Here is a 12678-nt window from a genome sequence, read left to right on the forward strand (position 1 = left end):
CGTAAGAATTCCTAACCCCCAAACGTAAGAAATGTAACCCCCAACCGTCAGAATTCCTAACCCCCAAACGTAAGAAATCTAACCCCTAAACGTAAGAATTCCTAACCTTCAAAGGTAAGAAAACTAACCCCGAAACGTAAGAATTACTAAGCCTTAAACGTAAGAAATCTAACCCCCAAACGGAAGAATTACTAACCGCCAAACGTAAGAAAACTAACCCCCAAACTTAAGAATTACTAACCCTCAAACGTAAGAAAACTAATCCCCAAACGTAAGAAATCTAACCCCCAAACGTAAGAATTACTAACCCCCAAACGTAAGAAAACCAACCCCCAAACGTTAGAATTACTAACCCCCAAACGTAAGAAATCCAACCCCCAAAGGTAAGAAATCTAACCCCCAAACGTAAGAATTACTAACCCTCAAACGTAAGAATTACTAACCCCCAAAGGTAAGAAAACTAACCCCCAAAGCACTAGAAGACAGTGTGGGACGAGGATAATGTTTAGTCGACTTGGTCATGAATTTCACATTAAGGACGGTGCCTACAAATAAAGATATGAAGTACTTTTGCGCAATTTATGACTATGCGGGAAAAGCAGATCTTAGCAAGGGCTATTGGAATCCAAAAAGAAAATTAAGGGGTAACCGTGCACCTTTTTAGAGATAATTTTAAGTAACAATAATTCTAAAAAGCGAAACACAAAACAATGTGTTAATTTTGTTTCCCCAATTTGAAGGTTTTGAATTATCTCTGAAAAATGCGTGATTACCCCCAATTTTTTTTTTCGAATTTCAATAACCCTTGCCAAGATCTGCTTTTCCCGCGTTAACCGCGGAAAAATTTCTGTTTTAGCAGGCACGGCCGTTAAGGAACCGGACTTTCTCAAACTACCCGGAGATGAGCAGAACGCATGTACAGTAGTAAAAGCAGGCACCGTCCTTAATGATCTCGGATTGAAAAACAAACAAAAAAAAAAAAAATTATAAAGTAAAAAGAGAAGACCTAAAGGTAGTGTGGATAATCTTAGAGTTTGCAATACCATAGGATGGGTGAAAATACTATATTCATTTGCCTCTGTAATCTATTTTCTGTAGAGGTGAGTCAAAGCCGAGTTTGGTAAATTGATTAATAGATAGTCTAGACCACCCTGAGGTGTCATCGGCTTCCCGACAATGTTAATTCGAAAAGCGGAATGATTACGCGCCAACAACACCAAACCAACGAACGGGAAAGCAGCATTTTAACTGGTTTAGCCGACTAAAACAAACGTGGTGGCTTTTGGTTGGTTTCGATCCGTTACCCGAGAATAAATCGATATTTTCCTTTGACGTCACTCTTGTTAGAGCTAACACTCAAACATCAACACCCAAATCTCATTAAGGACGGTCCCTACTTTTGCTACTGTGTATACGCTCTGCGCATCTCGAGATACTTGGGTTTTCTAGGGGTGGTGCCTACTAATACGTTTTTTTTTTGTTTTTTGCGCGGTTTAAAACCATAGTTAACTATGTTAAAACTACGCGGAGAAAAAAGAACTTAACAAGTGCTTTTGGTATCCAAAAAGGAAATTGGGAGTAACCATGCATTTTTCAGAGATAACAAAGCTTCAATTTGGAAAACAAACGCCATACATTGCTTAGTATTTTGCTGCTTTTTAGAATAATTGTTGCTTAGTTATCTCTAAAAATTGCGCGGTTACCCCCAACTTTTTTTTAGACTTCCAATAGCCCTTGCTAAGATCTGCTTTTCCCGCATAGTCACAAACTGCGCAAAAATACTTTGGTATTAGTAGGCACCCCCCTTTAGGTGACCAAATTACCTTAAGTTATCAAACCAATAATTGGTTCAATTATTGAAACATTCATTTCCACTCTCCCACCAATACAGCACCACAGGTCCTTTAGAAACTATAAACCCTCTTATCTACTGTAGCTATCGCTACTCAAAGAACCAGAAAGATTGGGGCCTGGGGAGAGAGTTGGACATGATCCCTCCTTCCCAGTGCCCCTCTTTCTCTGTCTGAGTTGCGCAGTCGCAAAAGGATGCAGCATCCTTGATCAAATCATTGATAATAAAAACCTTTGGACATGTCCTTTTTGTATGAACAACTGCTGGTCAATATTTAACATACCGGTAAGGGTTTACATGATATTGTATAGGAATTATTCTAAAGAAACAGTATTATTTAACTCTTGATACTTGTTCAATAGGAGAGTTCCTTTGTAATCAACCACTGTCATCGCCAGCATATTAAAAGTAGTAACCATTGTTAACCAAAGATGATCACTTTTGAGAGATTCTTGACACAAGATTTGAACGAGAGCTCATCCTTTAAAGATTTCTTGAGATGGTCTTCTCAGAGAGATGGTTGACAACATACTTCTTTGGCTAACCCAATGTTGGTGCTTGTAATAGCATTATACCAGACTATATACCAATCAATAATTATTGTGGTGCAATAAAATTCATGCTCTCTAATCTTGCTTCATCATTCCTAAAACAGTCCTTTCAAATATTCTGGAAAAAAAAATAGATGAGCTTACATTAAATTAATTAGTTCACAGTTCACACACCAATCCATACTGTAAGTTACCAACCAAGTTTTTCCTGTTGATTTATCGCCCAAGTGCGAAGTGCGCGGGCCATAAATCAACAGGAAAAAACGAGGATTTGAAACTTACAGTACAGACTGGGAAACCAAGGTTAGTAAGATATTTATTATATCTCTGAGGTTAAATGGGTGCATGGGAGAGGAAACTAGTTAAAGTTTGGCCGGCCATATGGCCCGCTAAATTGACCAAACACACCACTTACTGAAAGGTGTAATAAAAGAAATCACATCTTATTCGATGGTTTTACATATAATACGCGCGGATATTTTGCGAGTTGCGTAGTATTTTTCCGAGCCCCGAAGGGGCGAGGAAAAATACGAGCAATGAGCAAAATGTCCGCGCGTATTATATGTAAAACCATCGAATAAGAGATTTATTATTCCACTACAGAAAGATTTGTTATTTTGGCTTTTCTGTTTTGGTAACATTTTTGAAATACACCCGGCATTATCTGTCCATCGGTATATGGCGCGTACGAATGACGTAAACAACACAGAAAGCCAGTTAAATGTCTTTAATTTGATTGGATAAAATGAAAAGAAAAATGACAAGTGATTGGCATGCTAAAAACTTGTTTTCGAGCTTGCATCATTTCAAAAACTATTCTTCCATTGAAAGCCCAATCTCGTTCCCAGAGGCTGCGTTCCTTTTGGTCAGCACCAAGGAAGCAAGACCTCTGGGCTAATCAATGTCAAAATCCAGCAAATCGAAATCTGATTGGATATTACATTTTACCGGAAGCGTCTTTGAATCGGAGGTTTCAAAACAAGAAAAGAAATAGACTGTCAAAGATATCAAAGCAAAAACCGCCATAGAATCAAAATGCAACTAAATTTTCATACGCTTCTTATTCTTTGCAGTGAGTAAACACGAAAAAGGTAGCAAGTCAAATCACATGTCTAAACGGAAAAGGCGCGAAAACCTTTGCGATATGTTGCAGCGTTTGACAAAAGCTGAATGACAGTATGACACTTGCGTCGGTCGAGGTTAACGATGGACCTGACAATTTTCGGAAAAACTCCTATAATTATCGACTCTGAAATGCGGTTCATAGTCAATGCTGGCCATTTAAAATCGTTCTCAACATTGTCTAAGGCAGATAAGAGTTTAACGGCCTTTCTCGTGCTGTTAAAGGAACTGAAAGAAGCAAACTTGTAATCCATTAGGCACCGCGGAGTCTGCGAGATGATCTGACTGGAGCAGAATTTATTGAAGATTACTTTGTTGAACAGGAACAGATATTCTATCAGCAGCCCAGCAGAAACATAATTGAACTTGAACGAGGAAAACCAACGGCCTTTGTTACCACTGCGTTAAAAGCGGACTGTATTCAAGAATGTGTGGCACAAAAAGTGGTTCAGAAAGCGGACGGACAAAAAGACAAAAATATTAACGCTTGGAATAGCGATCGTTGTCACTCTTTACACAACAGTTCATTTGTGAGCTTTGTAAGTTTGCAGCTTATAGGACTGATAAAGTACATCGAGTGCAGGTAATTTTTTTTTTCAGGGTGAGTTTCTTAAGCTTGCACCGAGTGTGTGAATTCAAAAAAAAATTGCCGCTCTTTCTGATACGGCTTAGATTTTCAAGTTGCTGGTTATTTCGGTTGAACGTCTACAAATTTGTGTCTTGTTATTAAATGTACTTCTGTTATTTTATTGTATTTATTCTGGCATCATTGTATCTGGGTAAGCAAAAGCTGATCTTGTGAAACCTATCGTTTGTAAATTTCGTGGCGGAAAAAATTAAGCTCACGTTTGTAAACATTTGTTGGTATGGGTGGTATTTGTCGTCGACGGCAATCAGGTTAGGAACGATGCCTTGCTGAAGTTTCTCGAATGTTGTTTGAAAATCTTTACCCTGTTTTAGTTCATTAGGTTGAAGCTTATATAACCTCCGACCAGCCTCTATTTTCGTTTCGCTATTAACTTTACTGTAGTGTCGTGAAAAAACTTGGCTATCTCATACTGCGTAGACTGCGTATATTCACCCCCATTTTAAAGTGTTAAAAACTACATTTTACAGGCGAAAACAAGCTTAATTTAACTCCAAATGAGTAAAAGTACAACAAATGGGTTCTAATCGCCATAACCTATATATGTTTTTTTTGCCCCTGCCTATGGAAAATGTTTGGTTTTCTAAAACGACCTGTCAATGTGCAAAATGAATTTGTCGCGGTTGAGAGAAGCAAATCGCCGACAAACCCAGATTTTACGCAGCCTTTGTTTTGGCTGTTGTGTTATTAAGGACGTCTCACATGACAGTCACTGAAAAACGGGAGGGATGGAGGTTGTCACCTCTTTCACTCGTTTTCTTGGCCTTTGATGTTCTTTACCAGAGGCTGTCTTCCTCTCGGTCAGCAGAATTCCCCTTTAAACCGGAAGCAGGATCCCTGCTTCCGGTTTCTGATTAGCCCAGAGCTCGTGGACGTGTGGTCACCGCTGGCCTAAAACGTGCGCGGGCTCTGGGGACGAGATTGTTGAAAGCCACGTTTTACAATAATTTTGTAATTCCAAAATATTCAAGAAAGTCTCAAAATCAGGGAAATGTCGTCAACTTATAGTGACAAATCCAGTTCCGATAAATCAGAACAACAAAAGTTCTTTATTGTTCATCATCACTATCTACAATGGGCAAGATTCTCTTGAATTTCTTCTGTGGAACTGTGGCATGGACGGCAGCGGAGCCAGCATCGGCAGTGGTAAAGGTAAACTGGCAGTTATTAAAGACAGCTCCAGTGAACAAATGTTTGCCTTCACTTTCATCTCGCTGTGGATCAGCTCTTGGCGTCAGTATTTGGCTTTCAGCGACAGATTTCTCACGTGCATCACATACCTCGATGAAGCTGCTGAGTTTCAAGGACATGTCCTTCTGCTGCTCTGTGGACGTACTGGAATAGCTGTCTAAAGACTTAAGGTTTCTTTGTCCAGCAAGTCCAATGATGTTTAAAGGCTCCACATTTTCCTTTCTGAGCGTTGAAATCATCGTCCTACGGACCGAATGGTTGGTGTGCCTGCCTGTCAACCCGGCGACCTCGCTCATGGATTTCATAAATGAACCGAGCGAATTTTTTCCCAGAGGCTGTTTCTTGAACCAGATATCGGATGATGGCTTAACAATGGACGCCAGATAAAATGGGGAATCTGCAGCAGCCATTTCAGGCGGTCGTCTTGCCAGATATTCTTTAAAGATGCTCACAGGACAACGTGATCCGCCAGTTGCGTACATTTTGGGGTTGAACGTGCGGTCAGGGACAAATTCGTGTTCTCCAGTACGAGTCTTGCTTCCACGCTCAGTTATCCACTCGACATAATCTCTTCCTTGGGGGCCGTCTTCGCATTTTATTTGGAAGTCTCCAAACCTTACTCGGTGATGTTCGTCACGAGCTCTCCAACCAAAGAACAGGGTGTTGTTAAACCAGACTGTACGTAAAAGGCTTTGCGGTGTGTGGTATCCTAATTGTTTCTCGTCCCACAGCTTCTGAATCTGATTTTCGCTCAGTCCGAGAGCTTTGTTTGGCTTTTGCCCTTTGCCGGTACGGCGAAGCTGTTTTCGCTTTGAAGATAGAGCTTCTCTGACCTTCGTGAACTGTCTGTCTGTGAGTATACTGTATTGTTTTTCTTTTTCCCTTAAGAAGCGGTCGAAACTTCGTAACATAGACGTCAACGTATCAGGTTCATATTCGTCCCCATTCGTCTTACGTACGTTTAAAAAAAAGTGAGCCAAAACTTTGTCCAGTTCTTGTTCTGGTATGTTTTCAATAGTTCTTGTTTCGTTGACATTTTTTGCCCATCTGTAAAACACATTAAGGTCACTTTGCGTCTTTTTAGTTGTGTTTTTGTTTCTGTTCTCAGCAATAAAATTGTCAATGTCTTCGTCGTTCAGTTGTCCGCTTACTGTTTGTTCTGTTTGCTCGGTAATTGTAGCAACACCACCTGTTTCAGTAGTTTCTGTTTGTTCAGTTAAATAGTCTGTTTCTGTTAAGAGTTCGTCTTCTAAAAATTCAAGTCCAAAGGACCCAAACAAGTCAAAGTTGGGTTCGTCCAGTCCGGCCATTGTTGCTCCTTTTCCTGCCTTTTCCGTCCGTATTCGCTCTGTTGTAAACCGGTCAAACCGGTACACTACAGTGTATTACGGTCTCATATTTTGCGCGTTCTCTTGACCTTATTTGGTGAAATGACATAATAGTGGAATAATATATATTGCTTATGCGGCAAAGCAACCAAAATTAGCCTAGTTGCCTATTTATTTCTTTTTATTATTATTATTATTTTTTTTTTTGCTTCAGCACCCAGCATTTCATAAGTTGGACCCCTCATTTCCAAGGTCCGGGTTGGCTTCTTCACTTTTCCTTTTCCAAATGTTAGGAACCCAGACAAAATTAGAAGGATTTGTATGGAGTCATCGGGGGCATAAAAGAGCAAATATCTCGCTCCCAAATTGCAATAAGATGTTGATTTTTGGCAAGTAGGCATTTTTGATCATGCTCTTTCCGCATATACTAACAAATCCCATAATTTCACAAATTTAGTTTTTGCAACATCATCACTTTTGAACTCTATTTGGAGTCAATAAAGGCAATAATTATTGGACATTAAGGTAGCACCTCAAACTTTTGTTTAAAATTTAGGTGAATAATTAGGCTTGTGAACTACTTTGTTTCCATAGATACAGCTGTTTTGACAAAGGCTGTCCAGAAAAGCATAAAAGCGTACGCGACAATGCCGAAAGGTAGTCTGGGAAATAGCCAATAAATTTCAATACTAAATCTCAGAATCCATAATGCCTCGACCGTACAGCAAAGACTTGAGATGGCGGGCAATATGGATTCTGAGCTTTTATTGAAATTTATTGGGTATTTCCCAGACTACCTTTCGGCATTGTCGCGTACGCTTTTGCGCTTTTTTTGGACAACCTTGGTCAAAACAGCTGTATAACAGAGAAGAGTAAAAGCCTTTTGTAATTATATAGTTAGAAACAACATGTTTCCAGTTTTCCAGAACAAAAATTTATCTACCAGTGTCGGAGGTTTGAGACAGTAGCATAACGAATGAATGATCATGTGGATCTACATGTATGAACTATCTCACATGCAGTTTATTGATTTCTTTATTTAGTTTGTGCAGAGCAAAGCAGGTTACATTCAGGGCTGCTGCACTATTCTGGGTCCTCATTCACACTTCAGCGTCACTTATTATATTAATAATTATGTAGTCATGAGTGGTACCCCAGCCAGGGCTGGGATTTCTAAATGGATAGATCAGTTTCCATTTATGTGCATGTTGCCAAATAAATTACAAATGAACGATAGCCTGCAATTGGCTAGCAGGATGGTCAGGTCTAAGTGAAAGGTGAAAGTTGGGTGAACAAGCAGCAAAGCCGCAAAGGGAATTGGGAAAAGGCAATTTAGGCTAAAATAATGTGTAACATGCCATGTGGTTATAATCACCAAGTCATTAAAGTAATGCAAATATTTATTAAGGTATCTCAACAAACTTGTTGAGATAATTCTAAATTGCCAGGATTACACTGTGAGTCAGCAAGAAAATGGGCACTATTTTGATATTTTACTTGTATCTTTTGGTGGCTTTAAATGAACTTACCTTGAAGTTATGTTTTCTCCTGGATTATAAAAAGGGTTGCAAAACATGTCTGTATATGCTACATGAAGCTTCCGAAACATCTAGCAGGAAAGTGAAAAGAATAAATTAAACTTGGGCTGACCCATTAAGCCAGTCACTTGCTAATTAAAAATTTGGCAAGATCTTGAAATTTATACCTTTGACATGAAGTAACAAAAATTACATTTCTGGTCAGGAGAATTGCATTTAACGCCATAATAATCTCCTCGTTAGAGCTGCACTTAAACTGTATTTTCAAAATGTGACCTGCAAATCAAAGCTCAGGTTTGCTTTTAAAATGATGTAATCTAGGGTAGAAACCCACCTCAATTCATCTATTGACTAACATTAAATTTGATAAACCAAAACTTGATGCTGTGCTTTATTTATCATGTAATATTATGGGAAAACCACATGCGACTCAGATGATAATTTGTAGTAATAAAATAATGTACTTTTTTTATCAAAAATTTAATAAATGTAATTATGTCATTCTGTTCAGCAAAGTAATAAAATTGAAATCTTGTTGGAGGCATGTACTGACTCAGTGAGGATTCCCAATTATAATGAATTCATTCTGGCTTAAAATCTACTGTCAATTACCTTATTATAGCAAATTAACAATGCACGTTGACAACACGAGAAAATTTACCCTACACTAAATTAACGCGAATTTTTCAGAAGTTAGGTTTACATGCATTAAATTAACGCGAATTTTTCGACAAGCATCTTGCTTTATTTACTGCGATTTTCATAATTCTGCAAACTCGCACTTTACATTTCTGAATGCCAAACTGCGTTTTGGCTTCCGTCAATAAAACCTTCCAAGACAAGTGCATGGATGTTTCTAAGTTTTTCTTACAGCTGAAAATTTGGCTATCAATTCAAAAGATAGTGACTCTGAAGAGCCAATAGAGGAGTCATGAACTAATAAGGTTTTGTAATGAAATAAAGTTGCTTTAAAATAACAATGTTGTAAGAAAGCGTGCATTAAATTTACATTGAAATTAAATAAAGATACACTAAATTAACGCGAATTTTGTAAAACCGCGTTAATAATGTGCATTGTTAATTTCCTATAATAAGGTACATATTAATTGAAAACACATCATTAGTACTAGTTAATAGTTTAGCAGGATGGTGTCCTGTCCAGAACCTGTTGAAAAACTAAGAGATTATCTGCCCAGTGCACTGCTAAAAGGTCTATCTTATATACAGTACCCATTAAGCCAGGATCAGGGGCATTTCTGGACACAAGTGGATGAGCAATGATCTAGAGATAACAAAAATTCCACTGAGACTTACTGTTCTTATTTCATTGTCCCTTAGGTTAATGTTGGCTGATTCAACCACAACTACAAACTTAATTTTAGTGTTTGTTACATAACCATATCTTTAAAAAAATGTCAAGGAACTTTTACTGAAAATAATTTTTAAATATAAATCATTCCATGGCTGTGCATATTAAATGAAGGTTCCTTTGCAAATACAAGCTCATCCAGTGAACTCCCAGCCCTCCTGTGAAGGGTTTTGGGCGAAATGGAAGCATATCAGTTTTTAGCCAAGAATTCAGAAACATGCTCTGGACAAACATGCTCACTTCAGATTTTTTGTAAAATTAACTATGTCCCCCCTGGATCCATACTTACTTTCTGATTCAGAGGATTTGATCACAAGAAACTTAGCAACAGTAAGCAGCGGTAAACTTCCTTGTACATGAGCCTTTGCACAAATTCATGAAAATTTAATACCTTATAGGGTTTGCCATAGAAAAACCACATTGCAGGCTAAAACTGAGTACTTTTGAACATTTTTCTGACTTTTTGGGGTGACATAAACCCCTTTTACACTTAAATCCTTCAATAATTAAAATACTATAACTTAGTCAATCATAACATAGTTCTAATTATAATAATTAATAATTAATTTATGTCTGTTTTATAATTAATGAGAAATACATGTATGAAATTACGGTTGTTTCGCCTACGAGTCGTTTCGCTAATGACCAGTTCATTAATGTCTTGTAGGTCAGTTCACTAACGTCCTATATGTCAGTTCCTTAACGTATTAGGTTTGTTTGCCGACACCTCTCTTCAGTTCTTCTACATGTGATAGACGGGAAGACCTCTAAATGATTTTGAAGTCTAGAACCTATGAACTTACCTTGGTAAGCCTAGTGGCTGATATTTTTAAAAGTTATATCTCTTAATTTCCATGGATGCTAGGAATGGGCAAGCCAATACTTTAAGGATCAAAGAGGTACAAGTAAGCATGATCAGATACAAAGTTGTGTTGGCCATGATCAACTAGAATACAGTATTCATATTGTAATAATTTCTCAAAACTGAATAAAAATCACACATTCCCTTCTAAAGGCAGTGAGACGCTAATTATTGCTGATTGTTGAAGGACATGTGACTTTGTCACTTCAAGCAAACAAAAGTGAAAACTTGGTATACCGCTTAAGTTATGTGACTACAGATAAACTTTATACTTTTAATTACATGGTTTATAGTAATTCAACGTATGAATGTAGGTCGCTTACGTAATACTAAAGTGCGCAGGAAAATTCAGTTGTGACACCACATAAACTAAATTCTGGCTCTAAGTGACGTTTGCTGTCATTTGCTGAAACATTGCAATGTATATTGGAGACATTATTAAAAACGAGTCCTTGCTGCACTAACCTAATAAGTTAGCGAACTGACATATATAGGACGTTAGTGAACTAACCTATGAGACATTGGCAAACTGACTAAAGATGTTAGCAAACTAGTCGTAGCAAAACGACTCTTAGGCCAAACAACCAGTTACCCATGTATGTCTGCTTGTTAAAAAGAGGAGTTCTAGTTGTTGAATGTTGCATGCAGCATCAACATTTGAGGTTAGTATTTAGGAAGGATACACTTTATAGTCCTCTGTAGGGTACAGCAAACCAAGGTACAGCTCTCGTGGATCATTGGAGCTTTTTGTTAGTGAAGACACTAGATGAAAATTGAACAATAATATTTTAATCTTTAATTAGCATAATTGCCATTAGCAAAGCTAATCCAGCAATGGAGCGGCCAGCGGACGCACAATAGAATAATGCACAACATATAAAGAACTAATAAATTCCGAGTAAGAGCCAGACTTGACGATGTCAGGTGGTAATGCATTCCATGCTGGGATTGATCTTACATAAAATGAGTGTTTGTAAGCGTCGACTGAAGAGAACAGTAGACTTATCTTAAAGTCATGACTCGCCCTTATACGGCTGTACGCGGGCACAGAGTTAAGCTCGTGGGGGAGGGAGATGTTAACGTGACCTGTATGTATTTGATAAAACATGCCGATATCACATATGCTACGTCTTAATTGCAGTGAGGGCCAATTAATAGGTCCGTGAGCATAGATGATACACTACTATAACGGCTATAATCGTTGTTAACAAACCGCGCTGCACGGCACTGTACAGACTCAATGCAGTCAATCCCTTTTTTGGTGTGTGGAGACCTGGCAACAGTGGCGTATTCAACAATCGGGCGCACTAAGGATAGATAGCAATGTTCTCTAACAGATCTGTCACATGATGAAAGGTTCCTCTGAAGGATCCCTAGGACTCTCATGGCCTTCTTTTTGGCTTCAACACACTGCATTTGCCAGCTCAGCGTACATGTTACGTAGACACCAAGATACTTTTGATAGCAAGCACCGTTGAGCTGCACATTACAAAGGGAGTAGCTAAACTTAAAAGGAGATTTCTTTAAAGTAACTGACATAACAAAACATTTTGTAGAAGCAAATTTCATTTGCCATGTTGACGCCCACGTATCTAGTTGATCGAGGTCTCACTGGAGAGCTGTTGTAGGTGATCTTCGGTAACTATCATTCTTTTCATTCTTTTCACCTTCTCACGATTGTCCACTTTCAATTTTTGAGACAACTACTGAACAAAAAGACCAGATATAACTGAAAATCTCTCCTAACGAAAGAAAGTGGGTTTCAAATTAAAGTACTTTCCCAGTTGTATTTGTAAATATTTCGATTCAGAGCATATCATTAAAATATAAACCTACAAGCAAATTAAATTAAATGCTTCTTTCCGTCACAGAACGTTAGGTTACTCCATTGATGACAAGGATCTCGTAGATGTAGAACAAATATGATAAGCTTAACTTTTAATTAATCCTCCAATATTCCTTACCCTTCTCCTCAACAACGTCCAACGAAGTATGCACTGTGTAGTGAAATTTTAGCTCCTCTTCGGGAGAAACCGTTCGCAGAAATAACGGATAATTCTGAAACAAAACATTCAACTTTTAAATACAAGAAAAACGACTAAGAGAGTCTATCAAATTAACTATTTTAAAAGCTTACTTCTTTACCAATGACGGCGACACAGACCGCCATCTTGGTTTGATGTGATTTACCGCTGGCGAGCCTGGTGACTGGCTCACGT

At 38.2% G+C, this 12678-nt stretch overlaps 1 protein-coding gene across 1 annotated transcript; it reads right to left on the reverse strand.

Annotated features, from left to right (window-relative positions):
* Positions 1-1054: 1054 nt before the first annotated feature.
* Positions 1055-12647, reverse strand: LOC146477966 (trafficking protein particle complex subunit 2-like protein). The gene is made up of 6 exons (XM_085112689.1): positions 12597-12647; positions 12424-12517; positions 11143-11221; positions 9543-9630; positions 8220-8299; positions 1055-2521 (listed from the first exon to the last, which is right to left on the reverse strand). Exons 1-6 carry the CDS (start codon positions 12627-12629, stop codon positions 2479-2481), a joined length of 417 nt encoding a protein of 138 aa, XP_084968815.1. The 5' UTR covers positions 12630-12647; the 3' UTR covers positions 1055-2478.
* Between the last annotated feature and the right edge of the window lie 31 nt (positions 12648-12678).

Source organism: Pavona decussata, unplaced genomic scaffold, assembly GCF_977016875.1.
Source record: "Pavona decussata unplaced genomic scaffold, jaPavDecu1.1 SCAFFOLD_67, whole genome shotgun sequence".
NCBI lineage: Eukaryota > Metazoa > Cnidaria > Anthozoa > Scleractinia > Agariciidae > Pavona > Pavona decussata.